This window comes from Ciconia boyciana, chromosome 12 (assembly GCF_034638445.1).
Source record: "Ciconia boyciana chromosome 12, ASM3463844v1, whole genome shotgun sequence".
Taxonomy (NCBI): Eukaryota; Metazoa; Chordata; class Aves; order Ciconiiformes; family Ciconiidae; genus Ciconia; species Ciconia boyciana.
In genome coordinates, this window is record NC_132945.1 from 20506799 (window position 1) to 20531037 (window position 24239).

Below are 24239 nucleotides of genomic sequence, written 5' to 3' on the forward strand. Positions count from 1 at the left end.
TTAAAAATACCAGAAAACTCTGCTACAGTTTACAAGAGCATTTTAATTCTCATTACTCTGGTCTATGGAAAATGGTAAATTCAATTTCAAAAGTTTCAACATCTTTGTGTTAAAGTGAACAGAGATAACGAGGGCTTTTGGAGCCTGGTCTCCCACACCCAGTTCGTGCTATTTCTTCTTTATACAGTCTTAAAAGGAAGCATCAGAAAACACCTAAATGGAGGAGGTGCTGACAGACAGAATACTTTAATTGAGACTCCTTTCCCACAGTGCCTCCCACACAAAGCTGCAGAGTTTAAAGATTTTAACAGCTTATAAGCATAACAGACAATTCTTTTTCCTTTGACCTTGCTTCATCCCTGATAACTTGTATTAAAACAGTAGATTTAACCAAAAATTACCTCTTTGAGCCAAACAAAGCCTTTAAGTTCACTTCCACTGGGCGAGCTGTCTAATATACCACTGCTGCACCTCAATTTCCAGTGTCGTGGGAAGTGAGGGACAAACTGTGTTAACATCCTTCTTATCTTTAGCACATATAAGCACTGGCCAGTATGTGCGGTGGGAAGTTTTCTCCACCCCCACCCCCCGCCTTAGCAATAAAATTGTGGGGAAATGTCCCTTACTCTATATTAAAAATAAACATCTACTGCTGAGAACAGCCAGAGAGAAAAACTTGCCCAGAAGCAGGTAACTTCTATGCCCACTTCTTCCATCCTGTCCTAGCTAAGAGTTTCCAAATATGCAAAACCCTTCTTTAAAGCACAAGTGGTCTGAGACACACTTCATCTAGGCCCAGCTCTGCTGTGTGAGCATGCAGTCCTGTCTTGTGTTCTTCAGCACTGGCCCATAACCCAGTATGTTTTTGTAGTGCTTAAGAACTCAACAAGTCACCAAAAGTCTCAAATGAAAGCAAATTCCATTCTAAAAGATTTTTAGGAAATGTTTTGAAGACATTCCCTTTAAGAGTATCATACAAAAAGATGAAAAAGTGGACCAAAACCCACAGAGTACCAACAACTGTCCACGCTAGTAATGGAAAAGTAAGAGTTACGGCAATGTCAAGCTTTGCTAGGAAAACCAGGACGGCCGGTTCCCCTGACTCCACCCTCCCTCCCAAATACTTATGTCAAGTAATATTCAAAGACAAATACAAATCTGACTTTCAACCAAACTAGTGTTTCAACTCAACTAGAACTCTGTCTTTGAACTTACAGGGTGTGCACCCTTTTCTTAGCATAATAGAAGGAGACTGTGTGGGAAGAACATGAAATGCAAGAGCATCGTGGGAAAGACTAGAGTCACAAATGACATGGCTCCTCCCTGAAACCCATCTGGAAAGTCTGAGTAACTGCTGGATTTCCCCAGTTACTCGTTCACATTCAATCAAGTTGCAGGAGTATCCGATTTATTCAAAATATCACAAATCACAGCAATTAATGCAAGTTATTTTGCTTGAGCATGGCTTTTTCAAAGCATGCATTTTATGAGAAGCATATTTTTGAAATGTTCAATTTTTAATGCATGTTTTTTAAAATAAGACGATGAAATAAGTATTTTAATTCTGGACAGTTTCCTTAGTTACACCAAATTCTACTGCTGAGACCGCAGACTTATGACAGTCTCAGCAAAACCCCCTCCAAACTTCACTGAGCCACCTTCTACAGATATAGCAATTCTGTAATCATTTTGAATTCTAAAATTCCATTTTTCCTAGATTTCCAGTTACCTTTCATAAATACTCAATTCACAGAGTAAGTTTATTCCACCAAACTCAGTAATGCATTCCCCTGTGCCAAAGAATTCATATTCTGTAATTCAGTTTTCCCAGCAAAACAGTAAAATGGTTATCAATATTTGATAGCCCTGGATCTATTTAAAAAGCTTTGGTAGGGCATCGTTACGCACTCCTGCTTTCATGAAGATGATAATCTAAGGACTGTCCTTCCATTTGTAGTGTTTTCCTTTGCTTTCTTTCAGGAAGTGTTGCTAAGGAAACAGGCTATCATCCACCATTAGGTCCAAGGGTCTAGCAAGGTTTTTCTCAGGAAAAATAGACAAACAATTACAAAACTGGTATCCTTTTTTTTTTTTTCTTCCTTTTTTAAAATAAAGAAAAAAAGATTAAGGCAGAATTACTACATCTCCAACACACATAATGTGCAAGAAACATATATTCACTAGGGCATGCTCCTTCCCCCTCCTAAGCAACATTATTTTATTTTCATTTCATAATGAAATAAGGACAAACATTTAACCCATCATTAAAGCAAAAGTTTGCGGTTTTTTCCACTTCTAGAGCCAGTGTGGTATTTAGCTTTGCCCTTTGAGAAAAGGCAGTAGACAGTTCTGTTAAGCAACAGTTCCCTGAAATAACGACCTAGCACTGTGCGCACAAAATCATTACAGACCTACTTACTGAATTGACTCACACAGACTAACTAAGCCTGGCTCAATAAATTCAAATTTGTATAGTTCATTTAGAGTTTCTGGTATTGTGAGTTTACATCACAATCCATTTTACTACTAAACAATTATATTCCGCAGTAACAGATCTGAGGATTTACGCAAATTAAAGTGGTGTTATTTGTAAAATGAATGTCCACAGTAGTTCAGCAACAAGCTTTTTTTCAGCTTAGATGAGATTTAGGAATATGAACAGCTCCAAGTTTCAGTAAAGTCTCATCTCTATACAGAGGACATGGCAGGCAAAACACAGGAGCCTGTACAAAATATCTATATGTTAAAATAATTTTGCCTCAGTTTCATAATCAGTCATCGTTTAAAAATTAAGGAGCTAATACCTTAATTTTGTATTTTACCAGAAGCATTTTGGAAAACAAAAAGGGAGTTCTAAAATTATTAATAATACCTCTGGAGGTCAACACCACCATAAATACATACGTATCTGTATATCTTCTAATTTGTAAAGCAAAGTTTACGGCTGAACTGTCTTAATATACTTTGGCCCAGTTCTGACTTAGAGTTTAAGACAATTCTATTATCAGCTGCAATTCCTATAAAGATTATAATAAAATATTAACGTTAACACAATGTATCTTATCTTTACTAAAATTATAATTAAATGTCGAGAACACCAATGGAAACCCTGTACTTCTCACATGGAAAGTTGTAACTTCAAAAGATAATCAGGAGAAGGGAACAGAAGTGTAAATTAAAGGACAAACCAAAGTAAAAACTAAAAAAAATAAAAAAAAAAATCAGAACTTGAAGAGGCTTCTATTGCATTGAAGATTAACTTGCCTTCTTAAAAAAGGTTTTTCTAACAACTTACACAAGGCTTGTATGCTAAAAGCTTATTTAATTTTATGTGACTGCATCAGCCCAACAAAAGAGATTACATCTCTCTATACATCCCACCTCACTTATAAACTAGAACAACCTGATTACATTGCTTTTACTCACCAATCTGAGAAACTTAAAGGATGCATTTTCTAACAAATATGATGTCGAACTGTGCTTGACAGAAATAACTTTCAATACTTCTGCCCCTATTACTGATTTTAACTGAAATGCACCCATTTGTGATAGAATTTCCACCCTCTGCCCCTTTCCTGCACTGCACTTTGTTTGGTGGGAGAGAAACAGCACGTGGCCCAGATACAGCAACTGTTGAGGACTAAAAAACACAACTCATTTAAGCCTGTTAGCAAAAGCGAAAATTACAGCTACCTTTGCGAATGATTTATACACAAAGGTAAATCAGGTGCAGCAGAGGCCGGCAGACAGGGACAGCGGACCTGGAGTTTACAGAAGAGTAAAAACACCCCATAGAACAGGAGCGTCTCAACTATTCTGTGTTTTAGCAGCTGAGGCAGCTCACAAATCCTGTGGCCACACAACACAAAACCTTAAAGATGCCATATCTTTAGCCCTTGCGCTTTATCTCCGAGTCGTGACAGAATACGTTTTAAAAATAAGTCTAGTAAAAATTGGTTTAAATCCATCTATTGCTTTGATATGGCCTGTTGTTTCCTCGGGTCCATTCCCACCTTCTCTGAAACAGCTGCTCCCTCCAGAGCAATAACGCTACAAGGTTACAGCACTTACGTATTTCCAAATCTCTTTCAAACATGGCTTTGGCTCAGACACCTCTTTCTTTTGCTAAGGAGTTTTAGTGACTGGAGATTGCTACAAAGTGATGAGAATCACTTAAACCACTCTCTCTGCTGCTGACAACATGACAAGCAGGATCTGCCTTATACTGGTCACTGGAAGATGTCCCTGTCATGGCAACATCCTCAACTACTAATCTTTCAATGGGGCCCACAGTACAAATGAGCAGAGAAGCAGTCCTGCAACTTCTTCAGCATCCTCGAACCTTCCTTAGGGCCAGAGACACCCCACCCCGGGCTGAGGGAAAAACACTCAGGACCCCATTTTAAGTGTCAGTTTGGTACCCTGCTTCCTACCTCCCCATGAACATAGGACGCTCCGAAATCACTCCGAACTGCAGACTCTCTAGGGCAGAACCTTGTCACTCAGTGAAGGGACACGATGGCGTAAGTGAAAGACACATGCTGTGACCTCCTGAGGAGCCCCAGCTGCCTGCAGTCTTACTGGCTCAAAAGGCTTTGACAGCACGTACGGCACTTCTGTTGTTAAAGCCTGGTGGATTTTGTAAGTTGAACCCCCACTAAAAACTTTAACAGCTAACTGGGGTCATGAGGGTAAGTGGGAGTTAGGAGTTACACATTCCAGATGGCTATTGCCACTGGCTTCTCACGTGCTCAGTGGGACCCACTGCTTGTCCATCCACTCAACTAGACACAGAACCACGTTACCACAGATCCCCTAAGCACCTATTCTCACCTTGAGATCCTCCCTCCGTTGCTGATCATCCTTTGGTAGGGGCAAAATCTGTGCCCTCTGCCTCAGTAAGATGACCTTGAAAATTCAGCGGCAACCAGCAGACACCTGCTTTTCACAGAAATGTACAAAGGAAAAGGAAGCAACATGATGCTTCCCGGCTTTAAAGACGACGGTAAACACACAAGAATAGCATAACGCTGGTGAGTTCAGGCTGTCAAGAGTCTATATTGCTCTCTGCAGAGTTTAATTTTGAAAGTGATAGTGTAAGCTTCATCTCACAATTATCACGCATCTTTCATTGGTGGCCACCAGACGCACAGTAGTAATAGAATAAAAAAAAGCTGACTTTTCAGCAGTGCTCTACTATAAATCAAAGCCACAAAATAAGACAGCCTGCAAAGTATTATCAGTGGGCAACACAGAAGCAACAGCGTCTCTGAAATATTACATGAAATGCTATTTGCAGGAATTAATTCAGACTATGACTTCTGTGAACAGCGAAGGTCACAACAAATGTCAAAAACATATATAATTCCCCCAACTCTGCAGTTCAAAAATTGCAGTCAGATACACGAGTATGCTTTGCCCTGGATCAACGGCAATGACTATCTACACCCATAGCAACGCTGCCTGATAGTAAAGGCTTTGGGAAACTAGCACTGAGTTGTAGGGGCTGATTCCAGGCAATGTTGAACAAGTCTATGATTAGTAAAAAGAAACAGGAACTAAACAGAGTAGTAACCTCAGCTAAAGACAAGAGGGAAGCTGCCCTGTCTGCACAAATACTTGCCTCTAGTCTTTAGTAAATAAGGCCAACATCAATATTGATGTGATCAATCATTCAATATTTTTCAATTTTACCCCTTAAGTAAGTTTGCCATACTGTAGTCTTGCAGTTGGACAGTTAACTTTACTGGGTGGCACAGGAGGAAAGAGTCAATGTTTTTCACAGAGAGCAGGCAGGCGACATGGCAGCAACAAGGACTACGACTCTTGAAATTACTGACAAACATAGAGCACTAGTTGATGCCACTGGTAGCCAAGTCCTCATACGGAATCTACGCCTGAATTCAGTTACGAGAAAGTCAGGTTGCAGGTTTCATTTCCTTCAATCTTGTGCTTCTCATCCCAAGCTTCCCTCTTTGTTGTCATTTCTTGATCAACCACATCTAGGCTGAATGTCTGTCAGCAGTCATATTTCTCTCCAGTGGAGTGGTTAAGTGGAACACACAACAAAAAGACTGATTACATCATATAGTCAGTAGAGACAGGCCTATGCTAGTTAAGGAGGGTAGGTTACATATTATTTTAAAATTTAAATCCAGTTTTCAGCCGTTACGCTAATCCACTTAAGGCTTGGAGTCCTCCAATTTTTCTTCACTGCTTTCTTCTACAACAGAAGGCGCTGTCATATAACGTCTCCCTTTATCTGCCTCTTCTCTACTATTTCCCTCCCCAGTATATATTCTAGCCTTGATAGAATAAACCAATGCAGAGTTAAAACTTAATTTATACACCTATACTTGTTATATTCACTAGGTGTAAAATATGACTTCAAATTATATGAAATGGGTAAAAAAGCTAAACTAAAATTAACAAATGAAACCATTTAATTTAGTATCTCAAGTGTAAGAGAGCAGGAGTTTAAAACTTCAATGCCAAAACCTAAGTCTTACTGCTAGAACAGAATACATGAAAAAGTAATTTATCAACCTGTTACGAAATTCTGTGGTAACCTGCTTCCAAGTTCAGTGTATTTTCTTGAAGGAGCTGTAAAACACAAGGTATTTTTCATAATCTGGATTGGTTTATTTTTATGCATTCAGGTGGGATATTCAATTAACACATTCAGTCTAAAGGACTATTTTGCCCACGATAAACTTCTTACATCCTAATATATAATATTCAGTACTGTAAAACATTTTGGACAAGGATAGATTTTTATCCAACTAACCTCCTAGTAAAATTATATAGAAATCACTGAATCTGAATCTATCTTGTCATAAAGTTCTGCAGAAGATTTTAACAATACACTTCCTTTCCCCTGTGTTTCACTGATATAACTGCAGAGAAAATTGAATTCTAACATGTAGACTTTATGAGGGATACAGCACTAGCATTTTTAACTATGGGTATTCTCATCCCTCCTCACGACTTAGGCAGATGCATCCAATTAATGATGAATCATTCTACATAAATTTCCTGTTTAGAACATACTGGCAATACCAGCATAACAACCTACAGAGCTCAAAATGGGGAAGAGAAACTCACTTGGCCACACATCATCACCATTTTTGTTTATAGACCCCAAAAAGGTGTTTTTTAAGTGGGGGGGGTGTGGGTGTCCCAGGAAAGAAATTGTTCACTTCAGATTCCTAATGAACCATAATCACACTATTTTGAAGAAACTACAGTATTGTATGCAGAGAGAGATGTGTATGCTACACATTGTATACAACTAGAGATCACCACTAGAATTAAGGAAAATTTGATTTATTGTGATCCCAAGCAGTACTCAGCATATGTGTAATAAAATCACGTGTGAAGGAAATTGAGGATATTTTGATCACTAAGCACCAGGGCGTTTAAGAGCAGCTGTTAAGGTGCTGAAAAAGATAAGAATGAACTAGACAAACAACCTGGTTCTGTTTATCCACGCTGTATCTTCAGAATAACTGAAGGAAAGTGCCTCCCAGTGTCAAAGTAAAAGGAAGTCAGAAGAATATCTGCCTGTATCCTCAACTGCAAATTCTGGTCAAGTTCTACTTGCTTAAGTAGGGAATCCATTCTCATTCTACCTACTTTGTTGACTAATTTTTGCCTTCCCTGAAGAAGGTTTTTTTTTTTCCCCCCCTCTTTCAGGAATTTTCATATCTTCTGCAGGAGCCTATTGCCCACATACTGCTGGATCAAGCTATAATGTCCTAATTTTTGATCCATCCTAGGGAGGCCTGTGGAGCTCCGAACTCTGAAAGTTCATAGACATTTCAAAGGTGCTTCTGTTATTCCTCAAATGGTCTCCTCTGGAAGCTCTGTAGTTGAAAACACTAACACCATGAAAGAAACTGATCACAGGTAACCTGCTCTTTCGTTTTTTTAAATAATGATTGATAGAAGGGAACAACTTTTTCATACATTCGGATATGAACTTTACATTTCAGTGGTCATATCTGAAGTTTGTTTTGTTTTGGTTCTTTTTAAAACAACAGGAATATTTTTGGTGCCACAGACATGAAAAAAGTTCCCTATAAAGGGTAACAAAATCCAATATGCCATTAAATATCATATTTTATTTTAAAACAACTGATGATGTCACAAAGATTTTTGAAAAATAGGTTGGTATATAGTTTCATTTCTCTCATCTTGAAAATTACTGAACTATCTATCCTCTGAATAGCCTCGTATGAACTTCCACAGCATGTGGCCACCGTTTAAATACCACACTGGAAGTATTTCAGTTCCCTTTAATTTGCATCCCTTTTCATATATTTTGACTTCAGCTTTCAGAGTTAGAATGCAGTGACAGGAATCTTATAAGCATTTTTAATAGTATGCAAGAGTACAGCCCTATTTGATTTGTGAGAATGGAAAAATCTATGAGCAGCAAAGACTACTTTTTTGGCTATCGCCTTCTTCCTGGTCTTAGGGGGTAATTTTCTGTACAAGCTCATTGTTCGCAATCAGGCACTGTAAAGTGTACACTTAAATGAAACACTCTCCAGTGCAGGGGGCAAGTTGCTTTTCCTCCAGTCTGGCTCACTAATCATTAAGATTTTAAGGCTTTTAACCTTCAAGAGAGAAATTGCTTTGAATTTTACTATAAGCTTCTTCTCATTGACCATTTTGATTGGTGAGGTTTTAAAAGACACAACCAGAAACACTGCAGACCACATAATAAATAAAACCAACACAATAAAGGTAACTAGGTCTTTCAGAAGTTTGTAAGGACTCCAGGAGATGAGCAGTTGATTTCTTCAAGCTGAGCAGAAAAGCATGAAATGAACTTCAGCTTGCCACAAACTAGGGAGACATGTAAGAAAGAACATGTCCCATTTTAATATTACTTAATACTGGGATTGACAAGGCATTTTAACAGCAAAGAGGAAGATTCTGTAATGGAGGAAAGCCTCAAATCTAAAGTGATCTGGAGGCACCAATTATTTTAAGTGATGACAATTTTAGAGGTCTACACATGCCAGGATGTAGTTTCTATTTTAAAGCGCTATAAACAGTCTATTGTAACTGAGTGGAACAAAATTCCATTGATTCTTTAGAAAATAAACTCAAGAAAACTTTTAGAAAAAACAAGTAGAAAGCTTGCTACTAGCTCTAGTGATAAACTTATTAGTTTTCACTCTATGCAAAGGAAATGGAACAATATTAAGGTGAATGAATTTAGGTGTAGATCAAAAAAATGAAGGATTATGCTGCCAGGGAGTGAAGGATTATCATCACTTACCTCCCTTATCCAGAAGCTTCCCACTCAGGGGCTGGGATGTATCTGAAGAGTAACATGTAATGGAAATTTGTAGCATTAAATTAACTGCAGCTGATTGGAAGCACCTGATGGAGAAGAGGTGAGAATACCTGCTGTTTTAGAAGTGTGAATAGGATAATCCCCAAATCTGACTTTCTGGTCTTCTGCCCTGACATTAACTAATAAGGTTAAAATTTGTCTGAACACTGGAAAAAATACTATAATAGTCAGTTACAATAAACTACTGGAGAATAGTTTTCCAGACCAATAAAAAGAATAAAGGCTCAAGTTATGGTTTTTAACTGAAACCATAGCCTCATGACACCAGTAGTCAAATAACCAGGCAATACACTTAGCATCAAAAGGAGATATAAGTTTTCATTGATCAGTACAGTGACACAGCCAAAAAACCCAAAACAAACCAAAGCACACCTATCATCTCCTCAGCAGACTATTTAAATACGTAAGTCAAGGCTACAGAAAACAAAATCTTACCTAGTAAGTGTGTACTCCCTGAGTCCTGAATGCAGGTTCATGGCGGAAAAAGTACCTATGCATCCACGCAATCGTTTATCTCGACCAATCTTCCATGTTACGAACAGCGGGCTGTTTTAGGGAAGAAGAAAAGACATGATCACAGAAGCAATATTGACAGTCAGTGTGAAATTTCAGTAACAGTGCCCTTCCATTTTGGGCAATGGGGGGGCCAAATCTCTAAAATAACTGTATCTGAGCAGGCCATGGTATTTAGAAATGTCCTTTGCAATTCTTCTGACTGTTCTAGAAACGTTGCTCATGTGGTATAATAGAAAATAAGATTACTGGAATAGTTAACGGACAGAATGAAACTGCTTGGTAACAGACATGATACGCTCAGTGTCCCTCACTGTTACCCATTAGCCTTCTCCCATGAATGGGAAAAGCCTCACCTTCGACATCTGTACATAAGGAACCCTTTCCAGGAGGGAAAAATACCCCTGTCACACTAGCCACCCCTCCACCAGAACACAAATACTTTGGTCCTTAACACCGCTGGCAAGAAACTACCAGAAATCCTTGGAAGACAAGAAAATCTAGGAACATCCTCCAAACTTAAAGAACTGCCTGAGGAAAGGATATTTTCTCCATTAAACCCAAGTTAATATTTAAGAATCTCAAAAATGACCAGGAGTGGTCAAGTGGAGTGGCAGAAAAGGATATGCCTCTCTGTCTGTACACCACTTACTAGAGCAAAATCTCTAGTAAGTTGAACGTGTCTCAATTATATGAGTGTGACAGTTACGAAGAAATACTACTATCAAACAACTTTGTACCAATCTATATGCTAAGTTAACAAGAAAGAGACAAACCATGCAACTTTTTGGGACCAAAGTTTTCCCTGCAGTTCTAGAGCACTGCATCAATACGCAAGCAACAGAAAACTACACAAACTTGAATTTCTCAAGGGAGTGCACGTGGCTCCTGGATACCCAGTCCTCTCAACTCTAATGAAGATTTCTAATCCCAAGATGAACAGGGATGTATAGAGAAGAAAAGCATATAAAATTTACTCTTTTTCCAGAAAGGAGACAAATCAAAGGGGATTACACAAACAAGAGTGCACTTTCCCTTACTGTTAGGCTTTAAAAAAATAATTTTAAAAAAGGCATTTCAGTTAAACAACTTGACACAGAGTATTCATGATCACAAATAGGTTCACATTTCTGTAGACCAAGCAACCCCACCCTGTGCCACCCAACCGTGGAGCACCTCCCCATTAAATCCTGAAGTAAGTCTGGTGTTAATTTTTGTGGAAAGTCATAAATACGTATCATTCTTGATGTGAAGCCTACAGTCATGCTGCACTAAAGCTGACAGAAGCAAGGTGCGTCTCGGACATTTAGAGCACCTGCAACCACCACACACGCTCAAGGATGCACAACTGATTTCTCTCCAAAGCTATTTGACCAGACACTGTTCTTCAGCATTATACACACATACAAACCATCATGCTGAATTCATCTTGTTTTTCTTTATAGCCGCTTCCTACACAGCGCCCTTACTATACAGTCCATAGCCATTGCGATGAAGATCAAGAAGTCTAAGGTGAGGTAACCTACCTCAGGCTAGCATCTGAGAAGCAGGAGATGACAGAGCAAACATAATGACCACATGTGCCTTTAAGGAGGGGAGCAGATCCAGAAGCATTGATTCAGCTAAAAGTTCACAAAAAGTCAAGGTGGCTGCATCAAAAAATTAGAATCTCCTTCTGTTACTACTATCAGCTGCAAATAATGAGCAGATTTACAACAGAGCACTGTAAGATTAACAACGCTGCACTGCAAGACGACCTTTGATAACTATGTCTTGTCCAACTCCGCATCTGAAGGATCAGTAGAATTATAATCTGCAAGTTTCTCTGTATTTTGTGAAACAGAACCTCCCTTTCTAGCTATGCTGAGATTCTTAAAATTTATTAAGGCTAAGAGCTTTATTATATGAGCAGATCAGTCACTGCACAGTGTACCAGAGATGGATGTAACCATACTGGGGGTATACACAGGGGTATGTGTGTGGGTTTGGACTCTCAAGGAATAGCCCATATTCCTTTGCTCCTTCCATCCCATTTGCTTTGTCTGGTGTGGCACAAGATACTCATCATGTGATGGCAGAAAAGGATATGCCTCTCTGTCTGTACACCACCAATGCAGCAGCACCCGTTCCTCTCATAACTTTCCAGAACTTGTTGTTATCGCCTGCTGGTAGAGCAACTTCTTCCTTATTTAAGCTGGACAAGTTCCCTTCTTTCAGTGATGATGAACAGAAGCGGAAGCTGAAGTCATATCTTCCTTTTGGATTTCCTTTTATTTCTTCCACGCGCCCCCCCCCCCTTTTTTTTTTTTTAAGTTGTTTGATAAAAACTGAAGAGCATAAAGCCAGAAGGGACTATTACCTAACATTTAGCAGAATGCAGGTTATTACACTATTCTCCATTCAGATGAACCAAGTGGCATTTTACTAGCATTTTCAAGAAAGGTATCCCAGTTCCCCTAAATGGTATCAACAAAATTATTAGATCGGAATGGCACTGGAGACGCTCTCCCTCCTTGCACAGAAACAAGCCTGAATAAGATTCAAATTGGACTTTAGGATTATTCTCTTGACCTTTATCTTTGGATTATGAGATTTATTAGCTGTAATACACTTAGTGGAGGGCTATAATTCAGCGAAACATATATGCATTTACTTTCTTGTCAAAACAGAATTCCTTCTAGGATGCATCATTACTGCTACTTTAAAAGGACAATAGAAGAAAACATCCAGAGACCATCACTGAATGTCAAACAGATTATTGAAACATTTGCATATGCTTTGAAGGTCCTTGTCAATGAGTACCAACAGAAAAAGTAAAGGTTATATACATATATTTTTGTACTACTGGTAGTAGTAGTAGTATAAACATACCGTTCAGACTAAATTTAAACCTCTATCCATTGGGTGAATGAACCACCACTGGTAGCTATACATCACAAATCTGACTAAAGATATTTTTCCAACCTTTCAACTTCTGTATTCCCCCACACTTGCCTCCTTGTTCCCCAGGAGCCACTAAAGGTATCAGCATGTCTACACAGAAGATATAAGCCTACTCAACAGAATTACTTTTCTTAATTGCCATCACAGATGTCTTCAAAGTGTAATATGGACCAAAAGTTCAGAGCAGTCAGTGACCCAAGAGGATTCTAACTCTTAAGATTCAAGAAATAAGGCTGAAAGGGACTTTCAGGGCTCCTGCTATCATAAGGAATAATTCTATTATATAATTCTGTTCATAAATGATCCATTCTCCATCTTAAAAATTACTAGACATAATGGGGACAAAACCCCCAAAAAATGAAAAATTAGAAGGTTGCCTCAAAACCTCACTGAAGTTCAGAACCTCTGGAAACGTTGTGATTTCCTGCCGAAATGTTTTCCCAGTCAGCTTGTACCTAGCTATTCTTGTGCCAACATTGTCCTTTAGTTTAAATAGTTCTTTTCCCTTCCTGGTTATTATTCCCCAAAGTATTTATAGAAAGACTTCGTATGCCTCTTCAGACTTTGCTGAGCTAAATGGGTTGTGTTCATTCAGTTTCCTCTCAAAAGGGGATCTTTCCATTCTGACCATCACAGCTCTTCTCTACACCTTTTTCCAGTTTAAATTCGCCTTCTTGAACATCAGTGTCCAGAACCGTACACAGAATTTCAGAGCAGGGTCTCGTACCTGCATTAACACTGCCATCTCTGAACTAGAAACACTGACTGCTACATTTTAGGATTAATTCTCACAGCCTAATATAAAGTCCAAGTCTGCCATTCAAAACTTTCTAGCATTTCTAGTCTTACACTAAACACAGACAATAGAAAACCTCCTCATAGAACCTAGACAAGCTATGCAGAGAAAAGAATTTGTTTCTTTCTAGTGATGTGCTTTTGCTTTTTATTGGCATCCTTGGTTTCAGCTGCTTGCCTATTTTCTCCAAGCCTGCAATGCTTTTCTTGTGTTTTAAAGCCAATAAGCCACAAATAAACTTGCCATCTAACATAGCCTCAGATCTCATATTTGCAGTTAAGTGCCAAACTCCACAGGTATCAATGTCAAGAGCCGCTAAATAAATACATACATTTTCAACCTGAAAAAAAAATTTCCTTATTTTCATCTGTTATCATCTGTTTTTCTTAGAACAAAAAGGAGGGGATTTTTGGGCAACACATTGTTAGACCTAAAATGAAAATTTGCACCTCCAGGCACTTGAAAGAAAACAGAAGAGAACAACAGAAGATAAAATCTTCAGTAAAAAGCAGAAGGGGCAGCAGATGTGATGCTAGGAGTCCCTTTTATCCAGTGACGTACAGCAAGGATATGCACTGCACACTGGAGATCCGACTCCTTTTTGCCTGAAGAAGTTTGAACCCACATATCCCACAAGAGTGGGATGGCATATTGGGATGGAGCTCGCTCACCTTTCTGGCTCTGGCTCCCTCTTGATCTAGTATGAAAGCTGGGGGGCTTTTTGTTGTTGGTTGGTGGTTTGTTTTTTTTTTTTTTTTTTTTTAAATAAATTCACCAACCCAGATGCTACGCTTCCCTGGGAGGGCTCTAATAATCAGCTTCAAGTAGTTCTCCTACTCAATTTAGGGTGAAGCATCTTATTAAAAAGCAAAACAGCTCCGAGCTTGGGAGTGAGCCCTCTTGAACCAAGAGACTCAGAAATTTACTTATCTGATGAGTTATCCAGCTTCTGATCATGGTGCCAGGAACCTCCGACATACCCTGCTGACAGTGCTAACAACAGGAGTGATGCAGAGCACCCCAAATACTCAGTAGCTGAAAGTTGGTGGAATATATTTCAAACTGTACAGAAGCAGAAGGGACCAAATCCAGACGCTTAGAAGCATCTGTAAATATCTTAATCATTCTTCTTTCATAAGGGTCTGTATTTTGTGATTTTTTTTGTTTGTTTGTGAGCCAGACTCTGAAAAAAATATTTCCATCTAAAACTATTTACAGGTGCCACAGCAAATTCACAAGCGACCTGAAGACTATAAACTTTCCATCCAGCCATTTCAATAAATAGTAAATTAGGCAAAGACTTGCCCAGCTCTAATCTAAATAGCAGGCAACTGTTTCAGTTATTTGCTATAGAGGTTGTCAGGCACTACTCCATGAAAACCAGCTGATCATATATATTGTTCTTCCCTACTTTTAGTTGCAAAATGGAATTAAAGAGACAGTTGCAATACAGTAAGAGTTTAACTAATATCGCTTCCTTATATACAGTTGCTGTCATCAAAAGGGGCACACATACATAGTCTGTCTCCTTGACAGACTACTGAAATATATGCACGTATCCAACACCCTAAACACTGACCTTAAAGGCTAGCCAGAAAATGCATGGCTGAAGCACAGGAGCGTGGGTCCCCCGATCAGAGTGCTGCCCCAGGTGTCACTTCAGCTACTATTACACTATTTTCATTAATGAAGACACTAGGACAGCCCTGTACTGTACTTGAGCATTAACCTGTTACAACTTCTGGAGAATAGGAGCACTTCACATGAAGGTCAAGGTATAAACCTATATAAACATTGAAAGAAATTATCAAAATAGTCTCCTATACACCATGCTTACCTGTGCCCTAAGCTTATTTCTTATTAATGTTTTACAATCAAAATCACCTAAACCAATTATTGACCTGCTAGCTATATGTTACTGAAAATATTTAGACTGAAAGCAAAAGTGTGCAAGCTATTTTAGTAATCAGTCGGCTATCACAGTAACAGTCAGCATGCCAATAACTTACACTGACATCAAGTAGAAAGCACTGTCAAAAATATCCTCGTTTAATATAAAGCAGCACTGGATACAAGCTGCCTTTTATTTACCAGTACATTTAATAAAAAAGTGAAGGGATTCTTTAAGTTAGGGTGTGGGGGAACAGGCAAGAAGCGCAAATACATTGGTCTTTTTCTGGTATCATCAGAAGCAGTATGAAAAGTTTCTCTTCCTTGTTACGGATAGGGAGGAAAAGAAAGGGGAGGAAGGTGGGAAGAATAGGGGAAAGGAAGGGTAACAGATCAAGAATATTTCTCTAGTTTTATAGAAGTTGAGTGAGAACTTTTTGGCTACACTTGAAGACTTCCAAGTAATAAAACAACTTGTAGGACTTTGAAGTGAAAAGGACTAAACTTGATGACCTGAGAGGTAAAATGATATTTAGACATTTTAACTATAGTTATTTAACCTACCATCTTTTATAACCAGAGAAGAGAAGAAAGTCTCTACAGCCCTCATGTTGCATGACTGTAGGATCTGGGGCTGTAGGATCAGACACTCTGAAAAGTCAGCACACTCATCCCTTTGTAAGACCAGAGCGCTTCCACTTCAGCTCCGAGGATTTCCAAGCTACAACACGCCCAGAAAGTACTCTAAACAAGCAAAGTTGCAATGGCAGGGTTTTCCTTTTTGTTTTACACAAGTGAACAAGCTACTGTTCCTAAATTCTAGAAATTTTAACATTTATATTTTTTAACATAAAGCTTACTCTACCTTATTTGGGATACACCTTCACATGCTGCTAAACCCTCACGTAATACTGTTTCAAACTAGAAGCATCTGGAGAAAGAGAAATTAAAGGTTATCATTAGAACAGTACGCTGCGATCCCTCGCACAAGCAATGCCAGCCTTACTCCATCACAGAAAGCAGCCTCCCTGCTAACTGATGCGCTCTAAACTTTGTTATACTCCAGGCTGTGGCATTTCCAGATGTCACAACTCAGTGAGCTAATTCACATTACTCAATGTAAGAGAATACAGCTTAGTAATGAAGGAGGCGGGAACATGTACACCGATAGCTTTATCAAGGGCATCTGTACACATGCTCCGAGGCACAGGAGGGGGATAAATATGTTGAAAGTATCTAGTTTGTGATGAAAGGGGAAATTTGATGGATGGTATTATGCAGCTGGTCAACGGCAACAACAAAATCTGGTGAGTGCCTTTCTGCAACAGTCATACAAGCAGACAACATGGTCCGAGGACATTTTAGCTTACCAGATATATTCTGGAAAAAATCTGGTAAGACACAAGAAAGTCAAGACAAGAGTTCATGAACCTCTGAAGGGGAATAAGGGGGAATGGCGCACCCCACCCCCCCCCCCCAATTTATAAAGATGGAATTTGATAAATGTAGACAATTAATACGTAAGATTTTCTGGAAGACAAGAGAAGCAAAAAAAGGAAGAAAAAGTCAGTAGCTCCTCACAGGAAAGGAAATTTCCTCAAGGAAATGGGCACAAGAGCAAAAAAGATCAACAATCACAGTAATAGATCCACTTGGAGAAACTAGAAATAAATCAGGTTATTGAAAAGAAAGACAGAAAACCAGCAAAGCACAAGAAAAAGAGGCACAATGAAGACAATCAATTTGCAACATGATATATGAATATTAATGAGTACAAAGGAAAAACAGCTATCATTTGTGAGAAGAAAGAGAAAGACAAGGAAATTGTTGGCCAGCTACTTAACTCGGAGACTTAGGGGAACATCTGGCAACAGAAGATGCTACGAAACCCAAACTGCAAAATGTTCAATTTAAAAAATCCTAATGGTAAAAAACACGAATGCTGGGACTGACTGCCTGGGAGGACATACAGCTGCCATCATCAGTGTATGCTCAAAGGCCTCCAAACCAGGCCAGCGTCAGGAATACTGTAAATATATTTAATTCCACCCTTTAACAAGAGATGAGACCAAATGGCTTCCTGATGTTTACTGCAGACTTGTTTTCTGATTTTGTATGATGCAATGTAGGAGAACAGAAGGACAATTCACACACAAAACTATCTGTTAAATTGTGGGAGAGACAATCGTCATTACAAACCTCCAGGATGGGGGGGGGGGGGGGGGGATGGATCTGAGAAAAAAAACACATTCATCTTACAGTTCTGTATCGTTCCTTCTATGTAGCAGTATTAGAGACGTGAGTAGAGAAAGAGAAATCTGTAACATTAACCATATTCTAAAGATCAGAAAACATTATTTATTGCTTCAAAGAATGTAAGACTGAGTAGCTTCAGTGAGGTTCAAGGTGCCATTCAACATTCACTGGAGTGCATAAGCACTTTCTGAATCAAGAATAGAAGCCAGTTTCTGCAGCAACTTATCTACAAGTTCAAAGTGGGCTCTGAGTGAAAATTTAGAGAAGCCCACAGATGATATTTTTCCTATTCTGAAAGCCAATATAAAGAGCCTTTTGGAAGGGTAAGTATCACTTCTTTCTAGAATTAGCTCACCTTAAAGACTTTAGTTTCTCCTTCAGCCTAGTTAGCCTACATGCAAACAAAAAGCCAGTTTTTCCACTACAGTGCCACTTAACACATATTTTGACATGAGTTAAAAAAGCACTACTTGCTTGGCTACTTTTACACAACTGGAAAAAGAATTAGCTCCTGAGTAAAGTGTCCGAAATCCATTACCCTGCCTGTGTCCAATTACACACCTATACACAAAAACCCGCAACTTACTAGGATAATGACTTCATCTAGCAAAATTCATAAAGACTGGAGCATGTCAAAAACCCCACAGATTTCCCCGAACAGGAGGAATTTTATTCTGTGATCTTCCTTGTGGGAGATATGCTGAGATTCTGAAAAACAGCCTATTACTCCTTCAACACATTTAGTCAGTGAAGAAGGTTCATTAGTGCCAATACACGATGATCTGAAGACAATCACCAGAATCTACTGGCTTCAGAAGCTGGAAGCGAGAGCTGCAATTTTTTTATTTAAAATACTATATAATTACTGAAAAAGTTATTAAATACTTCTGAGGGCACAGCATATTCTTTCAGTCATTCTCAGGACTAAATGACCAAATGAGAAACTCTTCCAACTACTGCATTTCAGAAACAAACATTTAGAGATTTCTTTTTTTTACTCATGTATCAGACTTAGTATATTTGGTGGTTTTCCTGAAATCATTACATGTCCTAGAGAGATCAGCCTCACAATCAAAGCCAGAGCTGCTAGGTGTGAATTTGTTAGCAAGTTCTGCTTAGCTAAGCAGCTAATCTTAAGGAAGGTCAGAAAGCAGCTACTATTTTAAGAACATCTAGTTTAAACAGCAGCATAATCGGGGTTAAAAATAAGAGGACTGCTTACTGGTAGGTCATTTTCTAAAGTGAACCTACAACACCTTAATTAAGATTGCATTCAATATATTAAAATTCATTTAAAACATGGACATCAATTCACAAATACAGCCAGATGATGTGGCTGTTCATTTGGCTGCAGGACCAATGCTGCTGTTCTTGCATACTATATTAGATGAGCTGAGGCACTATGGGCAGCTTTCCAGAAAAGAGAAGGTAAAAGTAACAATTTACAAGGCGGGGGACAATGATTTTTAGGTATGCCCAGACTGGACACTCAGTCAGACACTATTCTGTATTTCCAAAGTCATTCTTTTGCACCTTCTCCCTCCAACTCTCACAAGACAATCCATCAACTTCGTGAAACAAATTGAGTTTCTATGACATATGTTCCTAAGTTCGATGTTCACTTTGCTAAAATAAATATTTACATGTAACAAAAATCCAGAACTACTCAGAAATCACACAAGTTGGTTATATAGGCTTATTTAGCACAGCTAAAAAAAGATTTGAATATTTACAGTTCCTCAGAGAAACAAAATCGACAGTAAAAGTTACATTTCACACAAAGCAGAGAATCTCAGCTCAGGACAAAACTGGTTTCACCCACCTCTATACTCAAGACAGTTTTTAATGTTGCCAGCCCACAAGTGTGTTTGAAAGTGAACGTAAGGACTTGCGGCACGACATAACCGCAATTTCAAGAAACAACCTTCAAAATCGTAACATCCTCCATAGAGACACTTGGAGCACTTCGTCTGCAGCACCCCAGGGCACCTGGAAATTCCTCAGAACGGCACCTTCCATACAGGTCCTCTAATTACCCACTTCATTGCTCAGGGTTACTGCTGCATCTTTCAGTCTATATATCTTGTTTTAGAGCGTGACAGTTGAATTTTCCTCTAAAACGGAACGTTTCTTCCCCAAATTCCCATAATGACAACCTCAACTGGGTATAAATTGAGTTTGCATGAGGGACTGATTTGTCATGGTGCCTGCACAGACACACAGCTGAGTACGCAGACACTAACCAAGAGGACATACCAGTTCATCAGCTCATACTGCTTCAAATTACAATGCTTGCAGTTGGAACACTGTTGAGTTCTTGCCCACCACAAACCCAAGCTCATCAAGCAGCTTTATATCTCAATCAGCAGGTATCAGGTTTATACATCTGATGGCTGCTAAATCATTAAGTTAAATTAAGTAATCTAGAATTGAGTATCTTCAGAACATCAATCCCTAGGGTTGTACTTTAACCGCTAAAGCCATTTATATTTCCAAGACATTAAGATCAAGTTGAAGCGAGGATCCAACACAGAACCTATGCAGTTAGTCCAGAAAGGGGATTTTTATAGGCAGGGCTATATTTTTTTAATTAAGATTTTTTTTTTTTTAATTAAAAAAACCCCAAAACCAAAACTAAACCTTAAAAATATTTCTAGCCCATACAGCTGTGGAGACAGCTTTCCAAGTGTGACCCAACTATTAGCCAATGGAATAACACAAGGTTATTGCAGCACCTTGGCCGCCAATCTTAGCAACAGCAGTGTTAACACGGCCTTAATGTTTACTATTTCTTGTCAGAATCATGCATGCAATGGGGAAACCATTAGTCATTTCAAATTTAAAATACTCTTTGCAATGATGAAGAACAGTGGCATGAAGCTGTCAGCCACACACAAGAGGGAAGGAAGGACATGATTTGAGAGGAGACATGAGAAAGAAAAAGGCAAGGAGAAGTAAAATGGAAAATTCATAGCTCCTCCAGAAGATTGTGGAAGTGAAGGGACAGTGGGGAAAGAGAAGAGTTTTTTCATCTTCCTCTGAATGCCGAGTAGAACAAGTCTGTTAATCTTAACTAATAAAAGCTAACAACGTAAAAAGAAACTACCAGAATGGGATAAGGGGTTACATCCTCTTTAAAACACAGCCATTGTGATGCCAAGGCTCCTCACCAGGGTATTATCACAGCACTTTCTGTGATCATGCACACCATGATCCCCTGCTCTTCCATATTTACCTCTGGCTAGTCGGTTTAGCCTTCTATCTTGTAAACTTCTGCTAATCCTATCCAAGTCCTGACCAGCAAGGTAAACATACAAACATGCTCCTCAAAACCAACCAACCAAATATCTCTATTTCAACACCAAAAGTCAAGACAATAAATAATCAGCTTTGCTTTTTTTAAAAAGACTTATTGTTTTATACATATTCTTTCCATTAAAGGTGCCTCCAGGTCTCTCAGCACAGGTCTAGAGGGAGCAATGAAGCTTGAAGACAGACATCCCTCAGCTACTTCCAGGCGAGCACGCTTATCTGAGCAGTAAGGTGCCATATGTGTGAAAGATAGGATGGCTCTGCACTTAGCCTAGTTGATCCTGGCTCTTATTAAGCACTAGATCAGGAACTGCTGAACTGTACACTGTTTCATCACAAAGCCATAACCACATAACACCCCTCTGATCAGCATTACCAGTCTCACACAATTTGAGATGTGACAAGGTATTACAGAATGGGAATAAATGACCAAAAGAATCACAATTTATTCAACAAACACTACAGAAATACAGCAGTAACAGGCGCTGTTGATACTGCTCAAGGTAAAGGTGATGAAAAGCAGGTATGAGTTTGGACTCACCAGCTCCCATCTCTCACCAAGCCAGAGAACCCATGGGATTCCAGCCTTCTCGCGGCCCAGTATCAGAGTGGCAGGGATGGAGAAGCCACAGAAGCCCATCTGTACACAGCTCCTTACGGGAAGTAGTAGGGCACTCATGTATCCTCAATGCCAAATACCACTGGTATATACAAGTTTTTAAAAAATTGTTTATTTGGGAACTGACAGCTTCAGTGTGTACTCCTGCCTCCATCAGACTCTGAACTTGTTACCCTTCAGAATTCACTCTGCCCATTGTGCTCATTTCTGCATTTCATGTATTTTTATCCTTTGTCTCCCTTCCATCTCGTTTTCCATTTCTGTCCTCCATCCACCTTTCTCATACTTAATCTATCTCCCTTTGTGACCAGCTTTTGAAAAGGGGGGAGAAGAAATGAAGTAATACTCAAGTTATTGCATTCCACGTTCCCATTACAAGTCAGTGAGAGTTGAGGCCTTTCTCCCTAAATGGGTTGCTATTTGCTTTCATAAATTTTGGAACCCTCATTTTGATTAGAACCTCTGGAGCATTCAGCATGTTCCCAAAAACCTCAGTAAAAAGTTATGAGAAAGTGGATTTTGAATTTTGGAATGCAAACATGAAGACTTAACTCCTCTTATCAAAATAATGCTTAATCTTTCAAGACGGTACACATGCTTATTAAACGCATCCAGAGTAAGGACTGTACCTCCAGATAAACTTTTGCTCTAATGTCAAAAGCAACCAAGAACAATTGTCAACATAGTCTAGGTTATTAAGACACCATAATTTGTAACATTTAATAAAATTATATAACAATATGTATATTTACGTTATAAAACTGTTCACATTTATGCTCTGACCTACTTAAGCAAATTGGTTTTCCCCAATTGCACAATTATGAACCAGAGCAGAAAAATCAGACTTTATGAAGTTAATAAATCAATTCAGTGTCATTACAAATTATTAATGTTATTACTTCAGAGTCTGCAATCACCCAATTATGACTTTCTATGGGGCATATTTAAATATTTTTAAGAAATATAATTTTGTTTCCCCGATACCTCATTGTTAGTCATACATTATATTTCTTTTAATCAGCTCAAACTAACTTCAGATTATACATTGAAACTATTGGTTTGTTAACAAAAACTATTCACAAAAACTATTCAAGCAAAGCTGGTATTTTCTCCCTGGCTATTCCTACGTTTCTCATACCCCAGAAAACATTAAATGATTTTACGTTCCCTTTTGTAGCAGTAGACAGAAAAAAACCAGGAAAATGCTGCACTTTATCCAATAAATAGTTTGCATCAAGTAACTTTGGCTACATTTTAAGTGTTTTGAACTGTATAGGTCCCAGCCAAAGTCACCTCCCCACCCAATTTTCAAAGCAAGCGAGCAACTTAAAACCACATGCTGCTCCCATATCTAAAAATGAGCTCAAAATCCATCTACCCCACGTTCAAGCGTAGTCAGATTAACAAACATGTTAACAAATTAGCAAGTGTTCAAATTAACAAGCACCTAAAAGGACTGGCACTACTTAATCCTGCCCCAGCAACACGATGCAGTCTTCTCTCGAGAAGGAGCAAGTAGTCCTGAATTAGAGCTACTAATGTCAAAGAAAAACATTTTAAAGGATGCAACAGCCACCCTAAAAACATATAATTGGAAGCTTTGCATGTCAAAGTTGAAACGATGTCAGTACCACCGAAGATCTCCTGTACAGTTTATGATCATTCTACTTACAAACTGGAATTGAGACAAAATATTTCCAGTGAAAACATTTTCCTTCAAATAGTCCTTTTTTTGCAATTAATGCTTTGAACGGATTCAGCAGAACCCTTTCCTTAAAGTCCATGAAGTAAAATATATCCAAACCCAAATGTTTTAAGAACACCACATCCAAAATATTTTAGAAAGCTGGATAAGGTCCCCAGAACTTCTACCCCGTAAAAGAACAGTGAAGACAATGCTAAAGAGATCAGATAAGAATAGCTCCAGCTCCTAGATTTTTTCTTTCCTTAGAAGTCACTAGAAAGAATGCAGCAAACATTAGTTTTGAGGTGCTAGTATAATGTTTCCTCTTCTATCACTGGCAGGATGATTCAGGCGTAAAATTAGTTTTGAAAGTTGACAGAGAAAAAGCATTCTCTAGGCACTAAAAATATGAAAGTTTAGTGCCACAGCACCATTTCCATTCTTCTAAGAGAGCAAGCAATTCCACGCTCACAAGTAGTTGCTGTGTATTAACTACAAACCAAGACCCAGAGAATAGTGTTTTGCATAGATGTCAGGCAGCAGCTTAACACACAACCCCTATCTTTAGAGTCTACACACACTACCTTAAAAGAAAGTCTGTTCTCCTGGCCAACGAAGATACTGAATTTTTCCTTCTGATTACTTGACAGTTTTACCCAAACTGCCAGTGACCATTAGCAACGGGGATGCTGGGTTCTCATAAATTGGTTTTTTTGTTCTGCTGAAACATTATCTGAAACAGTTAGTCAAGACATCAGTGAAAACCAGAAGTTGCAGTTATTAAAAGGTCACACAAAATTTTATTAGAGCTATATCTGGGATTCTCCTGCTACAGACGAATCATAACTTATGTTTT

The 24239-nt window shown here is 38.7% G+C and overlaps 1 protein-coding gene across 5 annotated transcripts in view; it reads right to left on the bottom strand.

The window, feature by feature from the left end:
• AMMECR1 (AMMECR nuclear protein 1) overlaps positions 1 to 24239 on the bottom strand; it is an 81830-nt gene that overhangs the window by 35360 nt on the left and 22231 nt on the right. For all 5 annotated transcript variants that reach the window (XR_012044732.1, XR_012044733.1, XM_072876822.1 and 2 more), the window contains exon 2: positions 9806 to 9916. Coding sequence is in view for 3 of the 5 variants with exons in the window: in XM_072876822.1 (XP_072732923.1) it covers positions 9806 to 9916 (111 nt within the window). In the remaining 2 variants the exon portion in view is untranslated. The remainder of the gene's footprint in view (positions 1 to 9805; positions 9917 to 24239) is intronic.